This window comes from Pelecanus crispus, chromosome 12 (genome assembly GCF_030463565.1).
Source record: "Pelecanus crispus isolate bPelCri1 chromosome 12, bPelCri1.pri, whole genome shotgun sequence".
In the NCBI taxonomy this organism is placed as follows: domain Eukaryota; kingdom Metazoa; phylum Chordata; class Aves; order Pelecaniformes; family Pelecanidae; genus Pelecanus; species Pelecanus crispus.
The window spans coordinates 6,035,403-6,055,621 of NC_134654.1; the positions used below are offsets into that span (position 1 = coordinate 6,035,403).

Genomic DNA, 20,219 nt, shown 5'->3' on the forward strand with positions numbered 1-20,219 from the left:
TGCGTGGGGGCGTGTCCCCGCCGCCCCGCCCCCGAGCCCCGCCCGCCCGCGCCGCCGGAGCTGGGCGCGATGGGCCCGGGCTGGCGGGCGCCCTCGGCGGCGCTGGTGGGCGGCAGCGTGGCGATTTTCGGGGCGCTGCGGCGGGCGGCACTAGCCCTACCCCGGCCCGCTGCCGTGCGGAGCCGACCCGGCCGCGTCTGGCGTTGGCGGAACCTCCTCGTCTCTTTCGCACACTCCGTGCTGGCCGGGCTCTGGGCCCTTTTCAGGTACCGGGGGGGGGTGGGTGTGTCACGGTGTGCACCCTGCGAACCGGGAGCGGGGCTCCGGCCCCCCCTCCCCCACCGTGGGAGCACGACCCCGGGGAGGAGGCCCCCGTGTCCCCCATCATCCCAGCACCCTGCTTGGGCACCCAGGCTGACCCCCTTCCTCCTCTCCTTACCCCCCAGCCTCTGGCACTCCCCGGAGCTGCTCTCCGACATCCAGGATGGTTACAGCGTCTCAGGGCACCTGCTGGTCTGCTTCTCCTCAGGTAAGGAGCCAGGCAGGGCGATGGCCACGGCCACCCTGCCGGCCTCTGCCCGCTCCCTCTTCAGCCTCGCCTGGCACGCTGGGGTGAGCCCCTGGCTCAGGGGCCGGGCGACTCTCCGTGCCTCCTGCCTTAATCATGAGCGTGGAGCCCGTAGGCTGCCAGCCCCCAGGGCCCGGCCATCTCCCCATGCTCAGCCGGGGCGAGGCGTTTCCGACGCCTGGAGCACGGTCACGCCACCCTCCTCCTCGCTGCTCCCCCTTACCGCAGCAGGTGACGGTGCGCAAGCCTGACCCCCTCAACGCTCTCTCCCTCATCCCGCAGGCTACTTCATCCACGACAGCCTTGACATCATCTTCAACCACCAGTCCCGCTCCTCCTGGGAGTACCTGGTGCACCACACCATGGTGAGTACAGCCCCGGGGAGGCGAAGGGCCAGCGCAGGGGGGCTTACCATGTACCCCGGGGCTCAGCCCACGCAGGTTTTGTGCGCTACAGCGGGGCAAGCCGGAGCCCTTCCCTCTGCCTCGCCCCGGCTGCCAGGTAGGCTGCACATCGACTAGGCGAACGTGCCCAGCGGGGCAGGACGCCTGCCAGTGTCGGCTCCGAGCGTTGGGAGCCAGACAGGCTGCCGCACTGGGCGAGGGAAGAGCCAGAGGCTGGTCCCAGCTCCCCGTGCAGGGAGGTGTAACCGGTCCCAGGAGAACTGGCTCTCCAGACCGATTTTCCCTTGACCCAGGTGCCTGAGGGGCTGCTGGGATCTCTGGGGGGGGGGGAGGAGGGGGAGCAACACCACATATGCCCAAACCTTGGTGGGGAAGGACTCACCTCCCCCAGGGCGAGGAGAGCTCACCCTGCTGTGTGTCCCCTCCTCCCAGGCCATCTCTGCCTTTGTCTCGCTCATCATCACGGGCCGTTTCCTGGTGGCGGCGATGCTGCTGCTGCTGGTGGAGGTGAGCAACATCTTCCTGACTGTCCGCATGCTGCTGAAGATGAGCAATGTGCCTTCCCCGGCGCTCTACGAGGCCAACAAGTACATCAACCTGGTGATGTACTTCGCCTTCCGCCTGGCACCCCAGGCCTACCTCACCTGGTACTTCCTCCGCTACGTGGAGTTGCAGGGCCAGGGTGCCTTCCTCACCACCAACCTCCTGCTGCTCGACGCCATGATCCTCATGTACTTCTCCCGCCTCCTCCGCTCCGATTTTTTCCCCTCCCTGCGCAAGGGCTCTGCAGGGAGGGATGTGGATGGTGAGAAGTTTCTGATAGACTGAGACGTGTGTGCCGAGGGGAACCCGGGCTCCGGCTCCTGGAGGTCTTGGCCTCTCCAAACCCGCTCTGATGTGCCTTAGGGTTCGCTCCCTGGCCCCGGGCCCTGCCTTCACCCGCTCTGCTGCCTAAAAGCGCTTCCCTGCTGGACCAGCCCAACAGCCTCGCTGAGCCGCAGGGACGCCGCTGAAGCCAGGGGCACGGCTGATGGAAAAGCAGCCCAAGCCGGCTTCTGCGCAGGCAGCTGGAGGGCCATGGGTGGCTGTGTTTTGCAGCTGATGGCCTGAGAGGATTGTGAGGGAAGGGACGAGTCCCTCCCATGGTGATGTTGGGTGTTATGTGCATTAAAATCGGTCTGTTTACTGCTGCCGCAGCACGCCTGAGCTGGCTTTTCTGTGGGGCAGAGCAGCGTCGGGAGGAGGATGGGGCCACGGGAAAGGATGTGCTCCTGTTCCCAGTGGAGGGCTGGCAGTCCTCGGGGAGGGAGAGGGCACATTTCTACCGCTCGCTTTGTTCTAGGGACCCTCCAGGGATGCACTAAAGCTTGCTGGGTCCTACCAGCCCAGCTGCACCAATGCTGAGCATTCAATAGCAAGACCCTACCCCTCCCACAGATGGGTCCCTCCCCTCCTCCTCACTCATCTGCTCTTCCAGAGACTCAGGGCTGCGCAGGGAGCAGGGGAAGGGAGCCAGGAGAGGTACCGACCCTTGCTGCAGTCCCTGACCTGCCTGTCTCCAGCCTGGCTGGGCTGCATGACTCACCCGGCAGCCACGTGAAGTGGAGCTGGCATGGGAAAGCCATCTGAGGCCACGGGCTCTTTCCTGGAAGACTGCTGCATGCTCGCATCCCCCCCAGAGCGATCTTCACCGGCACAGCGCAGCTCCAGCCCCCTGCGAGCGTGCTGGGCCCTCTCCTGCCGCTGCAGACCAAGCTGCCTCCAGCAGCCCCCCCAGAGCCATGGGAGGAGAGATGGGGTTCAGCTCCCTGGGGGAGCAGGGCCAGAACCGGCCCAGCTGGTCCTGTGGAGCACCAGAGCATGGGGAAGGCAAATCCTGCTGATGTGACAGCTCTGGGATTGCACCAGACCAGCATAAAGTAGTGGGGTTTAGAGGGACTCCTGCCCAGCCCCTGCTCCAGGGCAGGATCCATCCTACCAACCCCACCGCCAGCCCAGCTCAGGCAGAGACAGGCAGCTGAAATAAGCCAGTGATTAAGTGGAAGCAGTGGGGGATCACCCTCCCTCCAGAGAGCCAGAAAAACACCCCACAGGGCCAGGATCCTGCCAGGGCTTCCCGGCTATGGTGGGCACAGGGGGTGACTGCTGGGAACAGCCCGGCAGCCGGAGCAGAGACATGATGTTTGGGATGCTGCATAGGCAGGGACCTACACCAGCTTCAAACCCATCACCTTGCCCCCTCCTCGCTCGAAGTGGAGCTCAGCAGCCCCGCGCCGAGCCCCAGCAGGGCACAACCTTACCCTCGGCAGCACATCCCAATGGCTACGCCCCAATGGCTACGCATCCTGCCAGCCACAGGTTAAGCCCCACAGCCTCTGTGCACTGACTCCATCTGCAAATACCCCACAAAATCAAGCCCAAATCTTAGTTTCCGCTCACCCCAATCGCTGCACCTTTCCCCTTGTCTCTGCACGGAGCAGACACGGCTCTGCCCCAGCAGGTCACAGGCTCAGGTGGACCAGCCCACACTCCCACCACCCCTCCAGCAGCATGGAAGGGTCAGGCATGACAAAGCTTCCCAAAGCAGGGAGCCCAGCTCCCCGCTGCTGCCCTCCTGGCTTCCAGCCGGAGCATCTCGCAGCAGCGCAGCGCCGGCCGGGCTGGGGCAGCTGCGGGTTGGGCCGGTTGCCAGCCCGGTGCGAGAGGCAAGTGCAGGGAAGCGAAGTGCAGCAGCTGCCGAGCTAAGTTGAGGCAGGGTGAGGGCAGACTGCAAGTCATGCTGATGTGAAATCCCTCCCCAGCCTCCACGCTGCAGCGCATTACCTGCACAGAGCCCCTCTTGCTGTGCTCAGCCCCTTCCCAGGCTGCGCCCAGGAGGTTGGCTTGATGCCCTCAACCCCACAGGCCGGCGGAACAGGGGACCCAACTCCAGGAGGGAGCGGGGCTGTCCCAGGTCCTCGCACCACCGCACTCCCAGCAGTGGGGCTGTGTCGCAGGCAGGGACACAGGCCGTTGTTCAGCCTTACCCAGCCCCGCACAGCCTGCCAACAGCCCTTGCTGTCTGGGTTTCAAGCCCCTGGCCCGTGCTTGGACAGGGCAAGGGGCGAAAGCCCAGGTTCTGGCCTGCACCCAGGGTGCCAGCAGAGCTCTGCACAGCACCTGCAGATCGGGTTGGCACCCAGGGAAGCGGCAGTTTCTCCAGGCAGTTTCTCACCCCTCACAGCAGGGAGGGAGCATCTCCTGCCTCCCATCCCAGCACAGCACCCCATGGGGCCCAGGGAGAAGAGGGGGTGCTTCCAGGCAGCCCCCACTTCTAACCCCAGCTTCCAGAAGCAGGCTGCCAGCAGCCGAGGTCTGCCTGCAGGAAGGCGAGCGCGCAGGCTTTGCGATACCCAGAGCCACCCTCCGTACAGCCGCTCCGCAGCCCACCCCAGTGCCTCCACACTGCCCTTCCATCGCAGGCAGCCTGCAGTGTGAGGGCAGATCCAGCTGCGCTTCCCCAGGGCCTGGAGCTGTCAGCACCAGGTGAAATCTCAAGGCAAGGGCCACGCAAGCCAGCACAGATCTTTACCCCACGGTCCCGAGAGCAGTGGCAATTGGGACAGCTCCCCCCTTCTATCCACCACCATCCTTTGCATGTGTTCAAACCATTGCCCTGCGACTCCGCCACCCTCTGCAAGAGGCTTGAAGGAACACCGTGTTCCACTGCCCAAGAGCTCAGTTACCCCGATCAATATTTGGTCACGGCTTTCACCACCTCAGTCAAGTGTGACTGGTTGACTCAGTCAACATACTTGAGATCAAGTACCCCTAAAGGCTTATCTGTACTTCACCTCCATTCCCCGCTCACCCAGCACTCCACACTCCTGTGACTCTCCAAGCACTTTGAAAAGCCAGTTTCATCTACAAATTTGAGGAAGCAAAGGACTGCTGAGGCAGCAACAGCAGCTAGTTTGGAAACAGCCCCAATGAAGGCCGTGAACCCCGTGAGGTTACAGGAAACATAACAGGAACAGTGTCAGGGAAAACAGGCTACGATTTGCATGCTGCAACGCAGGGATAATCATAGAATCATAGAATAATGTCGGGGGGGGGGAACAATAATCACACAAAGCCCCTACAATAGCACTAGCTTGAGGGCTTCGTCAAGTGAAGCTTGCAGTGTAAGCAAATAGCTGATACACTTGGGAAATGGCGCGAGACTCCGCTTGTGCCAGATCTGAACCATAAACAGGTTTTTGTTGGGGTTACTACCTACCTCCTGGGCACTCATCAGCCTGCGGTACACTCCAGAAGGAAGCTATGTAGGACACCGAGAACACTGATCACAAACACATCCTAATTACACAGGGCAACAAAATGCAGGAGGATACCAGAAGTCTCAGGTAAACAGAGATATTTGAGATTCAGGGCAGCGTAACCTCATGTTTACCGACAGCCGAGAGAACATGTCAGTGATCCAGGAGACCCTGGGGTGGGACTCTCACGGCGCAGTCAGCTCTGCCCACCCAGTACCAGGCTACAGCAGGAGGGAAGGAGGGAGGAACCCCTTTACTGAAATGAAGCCCCAAAAGTTGCCTGGGCACTCTCTTTTGCATGGGCCATGCTGTCACAAAACACAAGAGCCCCTCAGTGGTGTCACAGGGTTTATTATCCTGTCTGTACAGTCCTTGGTAGACGCAGTTTAGATGATTCCGATCTGGAAAGGAGCAAAGCACATTAAAACAGATGTTAAAGTGGCAGAAAGGCAGAGCCTCCACCACAGACATCACTGCCAGGGCTGCATCTCCCCGGGATTCCTGTCCTCCAAGGACAGGCTTCTTCCTCCCAGACCTGCCCAAGTGCCTTACACAACCGTTTTAAATGTTTACTCCACAGTGACCCCAGCGCTAATCCACGGCCACATCCCCCTGCTCCAACACATACCACCACTGCCTCCCGTCTACCTTGACCACATCGAGGACTAAACTGCTGGCTGCTTCCAGCCACCCGCATGGCAGAAACCCCTCCTTCACCCAGGCTGGCAGCGCAGCAGTGTGCCTGACATAATTTCCCCCTGTTCAATGAGCTGCCAACAGCGCTGGCCAAGCACACTGTTAGGACAAACGCTGTGTCAACTCAGAAGCTGCAGGGCAGTTTCTGCATCCTCCCCGCTAATACTCTGGAGCTCTTGTAGTCCTGTGGAGTGGAGCCCCTCCCTGGAGGAGTTGAGGAACAGCAGCAATTCTCTCTTGGTAACTTTTCCCAGCTAATCTCACAATCTTCCAGGCAGAACTGCGTTTTGCTAGACAATGTGGTCTTGCTTCTGAACACTTGGATCCTGTCTAACTACAAGGACACTCCACAGAAGCGCTGCCATGCTTGAAGCACAAGTACCTCGCCTGTAAGCCAGGAAGAACAACCGGGCGCAGGAGATATAAGACAACAGGAGCTGCAAGGTTTCAAAGATTTCTCACCTTGTTGGCTACATCCAGCGCATCATAATCTGGAGCCAGTCGGACATAAGCCTTCTTCTCCCCATCAGGCCTAAGGAGGAACAGGAGGCATCAGTACAGAGGCACCCAACTCCTCCCACCTGCTCCACGTTCCTGCTATAGCAGTGTGCATCAGTGGTTCCTTTGGAAACATCACTTTACTCAGTGGTAAAAACACATTCACATCATTTGCACAAGACTCCCTGGGTGTTAGAAGAACTCCCTGATGAAGCCGACCCTCTGGGCTGCCAACATTTCCCACTTCCACTAAGATGTGCTTGGCCACAAGTTGCATTTCTCAAAACCTTAACACTGAAAGTGCTACAGAGCTTAATCCCACACCTCCTGAGAGTACCCACAGCTGCTGAAACTCACACGTGTTCCCATTTTCTGCTAAAAGCCACTCTGGGCTCTTGAAGAATATCTCACCCACTAGTGACCTATTCTCCCCTTCTCACCTAATCAATGTGTTGACCTTGGCCACATCAATATCATACAGCTTCTTGACAGCCTGTTTGATCTGGTGCTTGTTTGCCTTGACATCGACGATGAAAACCAAAGTATTGTTATCCTCTATCTTCTTCATTGCCGACTCTGTGGTCAATGGGAACTTGATAATGGCATAATGGTCCAGCCTGCAGGAGAGAGACCCTGTGGTTAACAGAAGGCTGACAGACACTGTCTCTGCGCTTTAGGGCTTTTAAATACCACAGGTACCATCTAAGAAAGTTTGGGGCACATCAGTTGCCAAAAGAAGTTGTAATCACAAACTCTCAGGCTTTGGTCGCTTGAAATCATCACCTGCACCCCAAACACCCACCGCTCTGTCACCAAGGTGTGGCTCCGCTCCCAGGGCAGCACACTGGCAAGGTCTCACCCTGGGACCTGCAGCGGCGCACAGGTCCCCACACCAGCCCACGCACAGTGCTGCTCCCACCCCGCAAGCCCTGCGGCAGGGCAGAGCCCAACACCCCACACGTACTTGTTTCTCCGTGGGGCGCTCTTCCGGGGGTACTTGGGCTGCCGCCGCAGTCGCAAGGTCTTGGGCCTGCGGAAGGTGGGCGATGTGCGGATCTTCTTCTTCTTGTGACTGTGGACCCCCTTCAGGACGGCCTTCTTGGCCTTCAGCGCCTTAGCCTTTGCCTCTGTCTTCGGAGGCACAGCTATGACGACAGCTCAGTCAGCACAACCAGGCTCTGCAGGACCAGCACACACTCCCCTGCCTGCCCTAATGGGTCATGGCTTCCCCTGTCACGCAACTCAACGAACAGGATCTCTCCAAGCTGCCAATGCTCCCTCATCCAACCAAGACCAACCCCAAAACGCCCACCGGGGTTGAAGTTTCCCCTTTCCCCCCTCCACAAACCAGTCTCCCACCACACCAACGGACGGGAGCATTCATTCCCTCCCCAGCTCCCTCACCCCCCACCGACCCCAAGAGGCCCAGCACGCAGATCGGGGCCCACCCTCCCTCCCTCAGATAACCGGGCTGGGCCCACCGGTGCAGGCCTCTCCCGCCACCTCCACGTGTCCGCGCCCAGCAGCGGGCTGAAGCCCTCCCTCCCCCGCCACACCGCTCAGCCCTGCCCTCCCCGCGTACACCCGCACCCCGGGGGATGCCTCAGCACGGCTCCCCCCCCACCCCGTAGACCCCGCCGCCCCAAGCCCTCACCCTCCTTCTTCGCCTTGGGCGCCATCTTGGCCAGGCGGAAGCCGAAAGGGGCCGCCCGCGCCGCACCGCACGGGCTTATAGCCCCAAATCTCGCGAGATTGCCCCTCTAGCGCCCAACTCTCGCGATGCCGCGGGGTACGCCGGGAATGGTAGTGCTGATTGCTGCGGACTCTGCGCATGCGCAGAAGCTCCGCTGGGTATCATGGGAGTTGTAGTCCTGCCCCCCCCCCCCCCCCCCCCCGCCGCCGCCCCGACGGCGGGGGGCCGGGATGAGCCCCGGTGTGTGGGGATTACGGGGGTCCCGTGGTGTGGGCAACACTGCAGTGGCCCAGCCCCGGAGAACCGGCGTCCTGGCCCCTCCCCCGCCGGGGGAGGGGCCAGGACGCCGGTTCTCCGGGGCTGGGCGTGCAGCGCCGAGCACCGCTACCGGAGCCGGGAGGTTCGCGGTAACGGGGACCGCCCCAGCCCATTCCCCCGCGGAGGGGATAAGGACGGGGCGGGGAGGGCTTGGCCGTGGACCGGGATGCGGTGGCGGGACGTGCTTGGGGACGTTGGGGACTGTGCATGGGGGAGATGGGGGGGGACGGGACACGGGGACGTGGGGACCGGTGGGACACGGAGACGGTGATGCTCGGGGAGATGGGGACGGGTGGGACATGGGGACAGCCACACGCGGGGATGTGGGGACTGGTGGAACACAGGGGCGGCCGTGCGCTGGGATGCTGCATTTGGAATGTGGGGACAGCTGGGACATGGGGACAGTGGTAGCCCAGGGTGCAGGGATGTGGGGATGGCTGGGACGTGGGGACAGCTGTAGCCCCGGGTGTGGGGACAGCCACGCTTGGGAACATGCGGATGGCTGGGACATGGGGACAGCCATACCCTGGGATGGCACAACTCGGGATGTGGGGATGGTTGGGACGGTTGGGACAAGGGGACAGCCATGCACAGGGATGTGGAGGTGGCTGGGACAGGGGGACAGCTGGGATATGGGGACAGCCACACTTTGGGATCTCAGGGTGGCTGGGACACAAGGGACAGCCATGCTTGGGGATATGGGGGCAGCCAGGACATGGGGAAAGCCACGTCCCAGGGATGTGGAGACAATTGGGATAAGGGGACAGCCCTGCCTGGGGACACAGGGACAGCCGTATTCCAGGATGCTGTGCATGGGGACGTGGGGACAGCTGGGACATGGGGACATCGCCGCTCCCTGCTCCCTCTGTCCCCAGGCCTCGCGGTGGCCCTTGGCCCATCCCTGCTCCCCCCGGCCACCCAGCCCGCCCCGGTGGTCCCGCAGGATGATGAACGTGCTGGCTCCGGTCCGCAGGGACAGGGTCATCGCCGACCTGCCCCCGGTGAGCAAGGGGGGGACACCGGCCCGGGGGTGGCCTCACTGAGCCCCGTGGTCACACCGGGGTCCCCCTTTGTTGTCTTCCCCCGCAGTGTTTTCGGAAGGAGGCCGCCCTGCACGCCCGCCCCGCCTTCCACCCCACGGTGGCCAGCGCCTGCCAGGAGCAGCGGACGGGCACCGTGGGGTGAGGCCGGGGCGATTTGGGGACCCCACCCCAGGGCTGGGGGGGTGTGGGGGTGCTAAGGACCCCACGGCCCTGCCAGCCCCGAGTGGGGGGTCCCCGACGCGGGCGCCGCGTGGCTGCCGGCGCTGCCCGTGTGCCGAGCCCTGCGTCACAGCGCAGGAATGCGGCGCGGGGGGGACACGGGGGTCCGGGCTGGGCTGCGGCTGGTGGCGGGGCGGAAAAGCCGGGCTGCAGGGGCGCTGCCAGATGTGGGGGGCTGCGGGGTGATACCCCCCCACCCCCCAAACCTGCCTGCCTGTGGGGCCAGCGGGGAGGAGGCAGGCAGGGAGCCCCCCACCCTGCTGAGCGGCCGTGTGTCCCCCTGCCCTGCAGGTTCAAGATCTCCAAGATCATCGTGGTGGGGGACCTCTCGGTGGGGAAGACCTGCCTGATCAACCGGTAACGGGACCTGCCCTGGAGGGGCTCTGCAGGGCGAAGACCCACCCCCCACCCCCCCCCCCCCGCCAAAAAGGGCAGCAGCACCTTGGGCTGAGCCCGACTCCAGCCAGACTCTGGTGCTGGGCACCCCCCGGGGCGGGGGGCACTGAGGAGCACCCCGGGGGGGGGTGGGGGGGGGGGCTGCTGACACCCACCTCCCCCCCAGCTTTTGCAAGGACACCTTCGACAAGAACTACAAGGCGACCATCGGGGTGGATTTCGAGATGGAGCGGTTTGAGGTGCTGGGGGTGCCCTTCAGCCTGCAGCTGTGAGTAGGTGCCAGCCCCCTCCCCGTGCACCCCTGCAGCCCCCCCCTCACCTCCTGCACCCCCGTCCCAGGTGGGACACAGCTGGCCAGGAGCGCTTCAAGTGCATCGCCTCAACCTACTACCGGGGAGCGCAAGGTGAGGTCCCCACGATGTCCCACCCCACCGGCTGTCCTCGACCCCATCTCACCCCTCTTTCCCCTCCCAGCCATCGTCATCGTCTTCGATGTCAACGACGTGGCGTCCCTGGACCACACGCGGTAGGTGACACGTGGCCAAGGGGCTCAGGTGGGAGCGGGGACGAGCGTGGGGGGTGGTGGGGCTGGATGGAGAAGCAGGAGCTGGGCAGGAGGGCATGGGGCTGCTGGCAGCACCGTGGCGTGCGAGCAAGAGGGTGGTGCTTGGCCGTGAGCCACCGGTCGGTGACAGTGGTCCCAACAGGCAGTGGCTGGCTGACGCCCTGAAGGAGAACGACCCATCCAACGTGATCCTTTTCTTGGTGGGCTCCAAGAAGGACCTGAGCGTGAGTGTATCCCCCCTCCCGTGGGCTCCCTGTGCCCCGGCTCGGCGGAGGTCATCCCCGCCACCCACCCACTGCCCCGGCTCGGTTGGCAGACGCCGGCGCAGTACAGCCTGATGGAGAAGGATGCTCTGAAGGTGGCCCAGGAGATGCAGGCGGAATACTGGGCCGTCTCCTCGCTCACTGGTGGGTCCCTGGCTGGGCAGGGGGGGATGCAGACCCCAGGGTCCAGCCGGGCGAGGGGACGCTCAGGGGGTCTCATCCTGCGGGGCAGGGGAGAATGTGCGGGATTTCTTTTTCCGCGTGGCGGCACTGACCTTCGAGGGCAGCGTGCTGGCTGAGCTGGAGCGCAGCAGCACCCGCAAGATCGGCGACACCGTGCGTGAGTACCCCCGGCCGGCCGGCCCTGCACGGGTGCCCCCCCATTACCCCCCACCCACTCCCCCCGCCACCACTCTGTTCCTCCAGGGATCAGCAGCAACGAGAGCGACCTGTACTTGTCAGCACCCCGCAAGAAACCCAAGTGCTGCCAGTGAGGGGACAGCCCCTGGCCCCCCCTGCACTCACACCTCTGGACCAAAGAGGGGTGGCCCCAGCTGGCCCTGAGGAGCTGTCCCTGGCCCCCCCGGCCCACTGCCTGCCCAGGCACCCACAGCCGGAGCGGGCAGGAGCGCCCATGCAGCTCCATTAGCTATGCAAACCCACGTACCGCTTGCAGGGGGAGATGCCCCCGGGGTTCCCATTTGTCTTAATAAAACCTTTTTTATGCTTTTTAAGAAAGGCATGGGGCTGGGGGGCCACGGCCGGCTGCAGCTCCCCCTGCCCCCGGGTGCAGCCCCCCAGGCTCACAGGCAGGCGGGAGGATGGAGCCAGGGCAGGATCACTGCTGCCAAGGAGGGGTGAGCATCTCGGGTACGGTGACAGCCAAATCGGGTGGTGGATGCCCTGGGCACCTCTGCCCTGAAGAGCCAGCAGCCCTGCGCACCGCGGGGGGACATGGGGACACACATGGGGTGTCAGCCCCCCGTCAGTCCCAGCCGAACTGGTGGTGGTTGAAGCGGGGCTGCAAGCCGGGGGGCACGCAGTGGGCACACTTGTAGCACTCCCGGATCCACCGCCCGCCCTCGCTGTCCTCAATGCAGATGGCGGCAACGCCTGTGGGACAAGGAGGGGGGGCTCAGCGCCGGCCACCGTGCGCTACAGGGACATCGCTGCCACTGCACCCATGGGTGCACCCCAGGGTACCCCAGTGCCCCCCCTTACCTGCCACAACCCCCCCCAGCCGCTCCACCAGCTGGATGGCTGCTCGCATGGTGCCCCCAGTTTCGATCCACTGGTCCACGAGGAGGATGCGCAGACCTGGGAAGGGACAGAGGCTGCAGCTGAGCCCCTGGCACCCAGTGCCCGTGCTGGCAGCCCCTGCCATGGTGGGAGCACCCCCGCCCGCTCACCCGGCGAGATGGCGTCGGTGCGGACCTCCATCACTTTCTCTCGGCCCGAGTAGTCAGTGTAGGGCTGCGTCAGTGTCTGCACACAGAGGTGCCCGGCTTTGCGGATGGCCAGGAAGCCTTTCCGCAGCACGGCAGCAGCGGCAGTGCCTGGGGGTGGGCACGGCACCGTCAGGCCCCGTGGGGACAAGGGACGGGGACCCTGGGCTCACCCACGTCCCCGCTCACCCAGGATGAAGCCCATGGCGTCGATACCAGCCACCATGTCGATGCGGTCTCCCTGGAAGGGCTGCAGCAGGTCGGCCACGCAATCCTGCAAGCCCTGGGGAGAGAGCGCAAGTGCTGGGCACCCGCAGCCCATCGTGGGCACCTGGAGCCTTGTGCCGGTGCCCGTGAGCACAACTGGGTGCCCTGACAGCCCCACGGAGCTGCAGCCCACTCAGGCACCCCCGTGGGTGCCCTCCGCCCCGGGCATTGTGTACTTGCGGGTGGCAGTAGAGCCGGGAGGGGTCCAGCCAGGCGTAGTTGGGACCCTTGACGTTGGGGGCCATCAGCGCCAGGTACCAGCCCTTCTCTCGGGTGGCGGGGATGTGGCAGAGGTCCATGCGTGGGGACTGCAGGCGCTGCGAGCACTGAGCACGTAACGGGGGTGAGACTCCCTGCCCGCAGTCCCCGCAGGGCTCCCCACAGCTCAGTGCCCCCCACCCTCCCCATCCGCACCCCCTCCATGTGGGTACCCTGGGGTCCCAGCATGCCCGGGTCGGTTCCGTACCTGGGTGCCGGCGGTGAGGCTGAACTGAGCAGGACCGTCATGGGGAGCGTCACAGACAGCGACAGCTGAGCGGGGGCAGCCCCTGCAGCGCTGGGGCCCTGCCAGCACCCTCAGCCAGCTGGGCCCTGGGCTGGTGCCAGGCGGGAGCCCTGCCCGTGGGCCAGCGACGTGCCCCCACCAGGCTCTGATGTCCCAGCCAGGCGGTTGCGTGGTGGGGAGCACCAGGACTGGGGCATTCGCACCCCGCCCAGGTGTCCCCAGCACCCAGCCGCCTGCACCGGCAGTGCCAGGGCATGGTGCGGGCAGCACAGTGCCCGAAGCACCCTGTGGGTGCAAGGGTCAGCAAGCCGGGGTGACGCTCAGGGTGCAGCCCCGCAGCTTGAGGAGTCTCGGGCAGCGCAGGGACTTTCTGAGGCCACGCACGTCCCCGTTGGGGTGTTCAGGCGCCATCCTGCCCCGCTGAGCACTGGCTCCCTCAGCCGCCCAGCACGCCAGGTCCGTGTCCGGATTGTCAATGGGCTCGGTGGCAGGGGAACCAGCCAAGGGGCCGAGCCCTGGCAGCCGCTGCCAGATGCCTGCGGGCTGCCAGCCCCGGCTGGGCACAGCACAGCGGGGCTGCCCCTGTGAAAGGCACCAGGGAGCATCCGCGGGACGGGATGCGGGGTGGTGGGGAGCATCCATGGGACGGGACCTGGGGTGGCGGGGAGTATCCATGGGATGGGACACAGTGCCGTGGGGAGCATCCATGGGATGGGACATGGGGCACCGGGGAGCATCTGTGGGACGGGACACAGGGCAGCAGGGAGCATCTGTGGGACAGGATGAGGGGCTGCAGGGAGCATCCATGGGATGGGACAGGGTGCTGTGGGGAGCATCCGTGGGACAGGACACAGGGCTGGGGAGAGCATCCGTGGGATGGGACACGGGGTGGTGGGGAGAGCATCCGTGGGATGGGACACGGGGTGGTGGGGAGCACCTGTGGGACAGGACACGGGGCTGCGGTGAACATCCGTGGGATGGGACACGGGGCTGCGGTGAACATCCGTGGGATGGGACACGGGGAGCATCCATGGGATGGGATGAGGGGTGGCAGGGAGCATCCATGGGATGGGCTGTGGGGCTGCAAGGAGCATCTGTGGGATGGGACACGGGGTGGTGGGGAGCATCCGTGGAATGGGACACAGGGCTGTGGGGAGCATCCGTGGGACAGGACACGGTGCCATGGGGAGCATCTGTGGGATGGGACACAGGGTCAGGGTGAGCATCCGTAGGACGGGACACGAGGCTGTGAGGAGCACCCATGGGATGGGACACAGGGCCGAGGTGAGCATCTGTGGGACAGGACACGGTGCCATGGGGAGCACCCATGGGATGGGACACAGGGCTGAGGTGAGCATCCGTGGGACGGGCCGCGGGGCCGGGGGCAGCGTGCGTCACGGGGCGGGCAGGCTGGGGCCGGCACGTTACCGGCCCCCGCACATCACCCCACCGGCTGCCACAGCAACGGGGCCCGGCCCCACGGGAGGGGTAACCCCTTCCCCGCGGGCTGCGGGCCCGGGATGCGCCGCGGCTCCAGGGAGCGGCTCCAGCAGCCTGGCTCTCCGGGCCCCTCGGGACGGTGTCGTGCCGTGGCGAGCCGCCCCGCGTGGGCGGGCTGCACCGTGCTATAAGGCGGCCCCACGGCGGCGAGCGGCGCGGTGCCATGTGCGCCCCGGGGCTGCTCTGCCGCCTCCTCCTCCTTCTCCTCCTCCAGCTCCTCCCGCTGGCAGCCGCCCCCGGAGCGGCTCCCGGTACCGGAGCAGCCCCACTGGGACGGCCCCGCGCCCGCCGCGGGCTCACCTACCCCGGGACGCTGTGGTGCGGCGCCGGCAGCAACGCGGATGCCTACGAGCAGCTGGGTAAGGGCGGCGGGGCCGCTGCTGCCATCCCATCCCATCCCATCCCATCCCATCCCATCCCATCCCATCCCATCCCATCCCATCCCATCCCATCCCATCCCATCCCCAGCCTGGGGCTGCTCTGCCCCAGCCCAGTCCCCAGCCCAGCACTGGGTCAGTCCCCACCAACCCTAGCCCAGTCCCAGCCCAGTGCTGGTCCACTCCAGTCCCCATCCCCGTGCTCATTCAGTCTCTGTCTGTCCCAGTTCAGTCCCCACCCCAGTGCCAGTCCAGTCCCAGTTCACCTCTATCCAGTCCCCATACTGGTGCTGGTCCAGTCCTGGTCCACCCTCTGTCCCCATCCTGATCCCTGGTGCACCCTGCTCCCATTCTGGTCCCCATTCCGATCCCTGGTCCACCCTGCTCCCATTCTGGTCCCCATCCTGATCTCTGGTCCATCCTGCTCCCATTCTGTTCCCCATCCCGATCCTTGGTCCACCCTGCTCCCATTCTGGTCCCCATCCTGATCTCTGGTCCATCCTGCTCCCATTCTGTTCCCCATCCCGATCCTTGGTCCATCCTGCTCCCATTCTGGTCCCCATCCTGATCTCTGGTCCATCCTGCTCCCATTCTGGTCCTCATCCTCGTGCTGGTCCAACCTGGTCCCCTCCCAGTTCCTATCCTGATCCCAGCCCAGTCCCTCTCTTGGTCCTGGTCCAGTCCTGGTCCCCAACCTGATCCCAGCCCAGTCTGGGGTCTCATCTCCACTGTAGTGCTGGTGCAGCCCAAGTCCCCACCCTGGTGCCAGCCTTGTCCCCATCCAAGTGCCAGCCCAGTCCCAGCCCCTACCCATCCCAGTACAATTCCAGTCCTGTCTCAGTCCAATCTAATTCTGATCCCAGTCCAGCCCTGATCCCAACCCCATCTGGCCCCAGCCCACGCATGGGGCCCCCCCAGCCCTGCCTGAACCCCGTGCCTTCCCTGCAGGGGAGCACCGGGACACAGACCGGTGCTGCCGGGACCATGACCACTGCCAGCACGTCATCCACCCCTTCACCGCCCGCTACGGCTACCGCAACCTGCGCTGGCACACCATCAGCCACTGCGACTGCGACCGCAGGTGAGTGGCCCCACACCCGGCCGTGCCCCGCAGCATCCCTCCATCATCCCGGGGGTCCCAGCCCCTGCGGAAGCCCCCCCCCGGCCCCCTTCACCCCGGCTCTGCCCCGTGGCAGGTTGAAGGAGTGCCTGCGGCGGGTGAACGACACGGCCTCGCGGGTGGTGGGCCAGGCCTTCTTCAACGTCATCCAGGTGCCCTGCTTCGAGTTCACCTACAAGGAGGAGTGCGTGGAGCCCTACCTCTACGTCTGGTGAGTGCCCCCCGCCGCGGGGACCATCCCCCCTGCTCGGCCCCGCCGGGGCTCGCCTCACCCCGCGCCTCCTCACTCTTTGCAGGTGCAAGGCGTACAACACGGTGGCCGTCGCGGTGCCCAGGGAGCCGGTGCTGTACGAGTTCGGTGGGGAGCTCATCGACCGGGCAGCGAGGCCCGGGGGGGTCCCTCTGAGCCCCCCGTGGAGCAGTGCGGGTGGAGGAGCTGTTCCAGTGGAGCATCACGTGCCCACCCGCCCATTGTCCCCCCACAAGGCAGCCAAGAAAGAGAGGAAGGGGAAGAAGAAAGACAAGAAAAAGAAGGGGAAAGGTCTGAAAAAGAAAGGCCCTTCCGAAAATGGGGAGCTGAGCCATCTTGCAGCCACAGCCCCCACTAGGCAGGACCCACGGGCCCCACTGCCGGACTGGGGGGAAGCAGCCAACGCCATCCTGGGTGATGCCCCAGCGTGGGAGGGCTTGGGCAGGGAGCTGTCCACGGCCCCTCCATCCCTGGTCCCCACCGTCAGCGGGAAGAGGGGGCGGAAGGAGAGGAACAGAAAGAAGAGGCTGAAAAGCAAAGCTGAGGCAGAGCCTGCCCGAGAGCCGCGGCCCTGACTGCCCCCTCGCCCTGCGCGGGTCCTGGCTGTGTAATAAAGTTGGTCGCTCGAGCAGATGGCGCAGGCTCGGCCCCATCTCCGTGGGGAGAAAGGATTGGACCGGGGGCGGCATCCAGGGGGAATCTTGGGGCTGATCCTGCCTGTGGGGCTGCAGGAGGGGAAGCACCTGGAGGCGGGTGGGTATTGAGTGGGTTTGAGGAGTTCCTCGTCGCTCCCACCAGCTCATGACATCTTCCCGGGCACCAGGGATGGCGAATTGCTGCTCTGGCTGGGGCCGCAGCTCCCGTCCCCACGCTGGCACGGGGCAGAGCCCTCATTTTAGCCACCCTACCACAGAGGGTTGAGCTCCAGCTCTGCAGGGGTGTATTTCTCTGGAGGACCAGTTAATGAATTACACCATCCCAGCTCCCTCCTCTGCTTTCCCAGACTGGGAGAAGCATAGTGCTCCCACACCGGCACTGACTCCTCCAGCCCCCAAAAATGGCAGCAAGCAGCAGGGGCCGCTCCGGGAGGAGCAGGGGCCTTGTTCCTCCCTGGAGGCTCCTCAAGCGCTGTGCAAGAGCTCTTTGGAGTGGGACAATAGAAGCTTTTCCAGCCCTGGGACAACGGCAGGGCAGGCTGCCCGTGTCCCAGCCTGGTGGGCGGTGATCGCAGCCCGACTTGTTCCCCTCACCGGTAGCCGGGCTCCTGTAGTGAGGAGTTTGAGGGCAGCACCCAGGGACAGGGTGTTGCCACCAACTCCTACAAAGCGCTTCCATGTGAGGAGCGTGGCTCAGCACAGCGTCCCCTCTCCTACCCCGTGAGGCCGGTAGAAAGATCTTCCTGCACCAGCACCAAATTCCAGAATCGGAAAAAGCTGGAGCGACAGGAGCTGAATGCTGTCTCCTGTTTTGCCACTTCACAGCCTTGGGAGATCAGACAGCACCAAAGCCTGGAGAGCAGAGCTGCCACACACAAACCCCACTGTTCCCAGAGCAGCATGTGGTGCAATCCCAAATCCCCGAAATAAGTGGACCAAAAGAGCCCGGGGGGAAATACCAAGGTTGTAGCGAGGCATCGCACCCTCTTGAGCACTGCTAATGGGTGCAAAGTCCTTGTGGCAATCACAGCGTCACTGCAGGAAGCACAGACATGTGGCATGCGGGCAGCTTCCCAAAAGTAGAATTTTTATTGATGGCAAGGGAAAACTAAAAACAAAGACAGCCAAAAAGGAGCCGACAATGCACAACCAGCCCCTCCCTGTACGGGTCCGACACATCTCTGGTAAGGAGCTGCTCCCAGTCAAATTCCCATCATACAGAGTTTCATAAAATAAAAAAATAGCGTAAGGTTAGTACACCTGCAACCTACAGCAGCGGCGGGCCCCGGAGCATGGTCCTCCGGCCTGGCCCGCGCAGTTGCAGGGGAGGAACACGACTGCGTCAGCCCCCCAGTACTGCTGAGGAGATGGCGGGGAAGCCAGGACCTGCATTTCTCTGTGGAAACAGCTTTGCTTTGTCTCCCGGGTTGCTGCCATTCTTCAGGAGCATTTGCATGCAAAAAAGACCTTTGTTTCTTAAGATCTGCTGTTCTTGCTCATTTCCTAAGCGAGAAGAGGCTAACCAGGAGCACTTGGAAGGAACAAAGACTCCGCTTCCATAGAAAATCCCCTACTAACAAAGCAGGAGAGAGGAAAGTGTGTGCAGCAGGAACTTTCCAGTTCAGGAATGGCTCTGGGCGCTGGCAGTCGCTCTGCAGTACTGCGGTGGGCTGTTTCTGACATGACCAAAGTTATCCGCATTATCTGCGCCCCGCCCAGCACCTCTCCCAGCCAGAGAGGCACAGGCCTCCGAGAGGTGCCCTGGATGTCGGTGTGATGTCTCTATACGACACGTTCGAAACGTTATTCTTTATCAGCTCAACAGAAATCCGCTTCTCTGTAAAAGTTTCAGCACACAGAGGGCAACTCAGGCAACAAAGGAAGAAGGAGCATCGACTTTCACCACTGAACTCTGCTTCTAAGCAGAGCTGCTAAGAGGAGAGGGCAGGCAGGCAGCACAGGGTGCAGGCAGAAAACCTCTCAACTAGCGTTCAATAGAAACACTATTTATTCACCCCTCTTGGTTACAACTGGGCAGGGTTAAGCGGATATGGAGGAGGATGTCATGCACTCCCGGCTGCTTCACGTTCTCCACCACAGGAGCAGCTGCTCTTGCAGCCTTTTAACCCACGTGTCTGTCCCGCGCTTGGGAAAGCTGCTGTTGGCTGGCGTTTTGCTTTGCAGTCTGATTTTAAAAAAAAAAAAAATCAAAACTAAATAAATATTGTTCCAAAAGAAACCAGAGGAGAGAGCAAGCCTTTGGTACAACAGTTGCATTTCTCTCTGGCAACACCCCGAGCCCCAGAGCTGCTGTGCAAGACCCCTACGAACACAGCTGGGGGTTGACACAGACTCCGCAGAGCCCATTACACACGAAAACACGGAGCAAACAACAACAGAAACTTTCTGAGAACTCCGGTTTGCTTGTCACAACCCCCGTGACTTTGCTTTGTGCTCTCAGGACAAGGAGAGGTGACAGTCAGGGTTTGGGAGAATCCAAATAAAACAGGCTCACTCCAGGCCGATGGTCTGCACTTTCAGCTACACTTGCTTCCTAGTCTTTGCGGTGAAAGCGGACTGCTGTGCATGTAACAAGGACAGACTCATTTGACCTCATAATTACTTTGCCGAGCTTCCAAAGTGGTGAACCAGGGCCTGGAACGCAGAGGCCGCTGCAGCGTCCCTTCCTATGATATTTATATATATATATATAGTATATGTATTTAGACCAGCCCTGCCAAGTCTATTCATTCGCTCAGGTGCCCGTCACCAAGAGTCATTTCTCACGACGTATAAAACAGGAGTTATGTGGCTAAGGGAAGGGAAGTCATTTTCAACTGTTCACTCTCCCTTCCCCTTCCTAGAGAAGGGAGCGGAGGGTACGGGTCAGGTCCAGCACGGCCTATCGATCCATCTCATCCAGCAGCGGTGTGGCGTCCCCAGCGATGGACATGGGCGTGCTCTCAATCATGGGGCTGGGAGATGGGCGAGGAGTCAACCTCTGCTTCTGTTTCCTTCGTTCAGCCTCCTTCTCCTGAAGCCACTGCTCGGCCATCTTCCCCCAGTCGATTGCAGCGTGACTGTTGGTCCTGCAATGACACGGGCAGAAGGTGAGACACACTAGCGGGACAGCTTCCC

The 20,219-nt window shown here is 63.1% G+C and overlaps 5 protein-coding genes and 2 non-coding genes across 9 annotated transcripts in view; 2 read left to right on the forward strand and 5 right to left on the reverse strand.

The window, feature by feature from the left end:
- Nucleotides 1–69: 69 nt before the first annotated feature.
- On the forward strand, nt 70–1,961 carry TLCD1 (TLC domain containing 1). Its single transcript, XM_075720062.1, has 4 exons — nt 70–266; nt 447–529; nt 851–933; nt 1,405–1,961. Exons 1-4 carry the CDS (start codon nt 70–72, stop codon nt 1,798–1,800), a joined length of 759 nt encoding a protein of 252 aa, XP_075576177.1. The 3' UTR covers nt 1,801–1,961.
- Nucleotides 1,962–5,605: 3,644 nt separating this feature from the next.
- On the reverse strand, nt 5,606–8,170 carry RPL23A (ribosomal protein L23a). 2 transcript variants are annotated; one of them, XM_075719799.1, is made up of 5 exons: nt 8,119–8,170; nt 7,429–7,609; nt 6,905–7,081; nt 6,429–6,498; nt 5,606–5,671 (listed from the first exon to the last, which is right to left on the reverse strand). In XM_075719799.1, the coding sequence occupies exons 1-5, from the start codon at nt 8,141–8,143 to the stop codon at nt 5,657–5,659; spliced, it is 468 nt and encodes a 155-aa protein (XP_075575914.1). In that variant the 5' UTR covers nt 8,144–8,170; the 3' UTR covers nt 5,606–5,656. The 2 variants fall into 2 exon arrangements, with proteins under 2 accessions (XP_075575914.1, XP_075575915.1); XM_075719800.1 differs by lacking the exons at nt 5,606–5,671; nt 6,429–6,498 and adding an exon at nt 6,526–6,588.
- LOC142594762 (small nucleolar RNA SNORD42) lies at nt 6,574–6,641 on the reverse strand. Its single transcript, XR_012831569.1, has one exon. It is a non-coding gene; the product is annotated as a small nucleolar RNA SNORD42 (small nucleolar RNA).
- Nucleotides 7,181–7,254, reverse strand: LOC142594764 (small nucleolar RNA Z17). The gene has a single exon (XR_012831571.1). It is a non-coding gene; the product is annotated as a small nucleolar RNA Z17 (small nucleolar RNA).
- A 1,252-nt stretch (nt 8,171–9,422) lies between the features above and the next one.
- On the forward strand, nt 9,423–11,455 carry RAB34 (RAB34, member RAS oncogene family). Its single transcript, XM_075719828.1, has 10 exons — nt 9,423–9,476; nt 9,565–9,656; nt 10,029–10,094; nt 10,300–10,401; nt 10,473–10,537; nt 10,608–10,659; nt 10,841–10,922; nt 11,015–11,105; nt 11,194–11,301; nt 11,388–11,455. The coding sequence occupies exons 1-10, from the start codon at nt 9,423–9,425 to the stop codon at nt 11,453–11,455; spliced, it is 780 nt and encodes a 259-aa protein (XP_075575943.1).
- A 491-nt stretch (nt 11,456–11,946) lies between these two features.
- Nucleotides 11,947–12,972, reverse strand: LOC142594759 (adenine phosphoribosyltransferase-like). Its single transcript, XM_075720331.1, has 5 exons — nt 12,850–12,972; nt 12,596–12,689; nt 12,371–12,517; nt 12,183–12,278; nt 11,947–12,074 (listed from the first exon to the last, which is right to left on the reverse strand). The coding sequence occupies exons 1-5, from the start codon at nt 12,970–12,972 to the stop codon at nt 11,947–11,949; spliced, it is 588 nt and encodes a 195-aa protein (XP_075576446.1).
- A 5,194-nt stretch (nt 12,973–18,166) lies between these two features.
- SUPT6H (SPT6 homolog, histone chaperone and transcription elongation factor) overlaps nt 18,167–20,219 on the reverse strand; it is a 30,336-nt gene continuing 28,283 nt past the window's right edge. For both annotated transcript variants that reach the window (XM_075720320.1, XM_075720321.1), the window contains exon 37: nt 18,167–20,170. In XM_075720320.1, the coding sequence (XP_075576435.1) occupies nt 19,984–20,170 (187 nt within the window). In that variant the 3' untranslated portion in view covers nt 18,167–19,983. The remainder of the gene's footprint in view (nt 20,171–20,219) is intronic.

What these genes read in the sequence shown, in the direction of transcription:
- TLCD1 (XM_075720062.1), top strand. Translation starts at nt 70, where the DNA reads ATGGGCCCGGGCTGGCGGGCGCCCTCGGCGGCGCTGGTGGGCGGCAGC. An exon ending in GGGCTCTGGGCCCTTTTCAG is followed by an intron (nt 267 to 446) that starts GTACCGGGGGGG and finishes CTTACCCCCCAG; the next exon opens with CCTCTGGCACTCCCCGGAGC. An exon ending in ACCTGGTGCACCACACCATG is followed by an intron (nt 934 to 1,404) that starts GTGAGTACAGCC and finishes CCCTCCTCCCAG; the next exon opens with GCCATCTCTGCCTTTGTCTC.
- RPL23A (XM_075719799.1), bottom strand. Translation starts at nt 8,143, where the DNA reads ATGGCGCCCAAGGCGAAGAAGGAGG. An exon ending in GCCCAAGGCGAAGAAGGAGG is followed by an intron (nt 7,610 to 8,118) that starts GTGAGGGCTTGG and finishes CTGTCGTCATAG; the next exon opens with CTGTGCCTCCGAAGACAGAG. An exon ending in AGCGCCCCACGGAGAAACAA is followed by an intron (nt 7,082 to 7,428) that starts GTACGTGTGGGG and finishes TCTCTCCTGCAG; the next exon opens with GCTGGACCATTATGCCATTA.
- RAB34 (XM_075719828.1), top strand. Translation starts at nt 9,423, where the DNA reads ATGAACGTGCTGGCTCCGGTCCGCAGGGACAGGGTCATCGCCGACCTG. An exon ending in TCATCGCCGACCTGCCCCCG is followed by an intron (nt 9,477 to 9,564) that starts GTGAGCAAGGGG and finishes CTTCCCCCGCAG; the next exon opens with TGTTTTCGGAAGGAGGCCGC. An exon ending in GCTCCAAGAAGGACCTGAGC is followed by an intron (nt 10,923 to 11,014) that starts GTGAGTGTATCC and finishes CTCGGTTGGCAG; the next exon opens with ACGCCGGCGCAGTACAGCCT.
- LOC142594759 (XM_075720331.1), bottom strand. Translation starts at nt 12,972, where the DNA reads ATGGACCTCTGCCACATCCCCGCCACCCGAGAGAAGGGCTGGTACCTG. An exon ending in CGCCATGGGCTTCATCCTGG is followed by an intron (nt 12,518 to 12,595) that starts GTGAGCGGGGAC and finishes GCCCACCCCCAG; the next exon opens with GCACTGCCGCTGCTGCCGTG. An exon ending in GCTGGGGGGGGTTGTGGCAG is followed by an intron (nt 12,075 to 12,182) that starts GTAAGGGGGGGC and finishes CTTGTCCCACAG; the next exon opens with GCGTTGCCGCCATCTGCATT.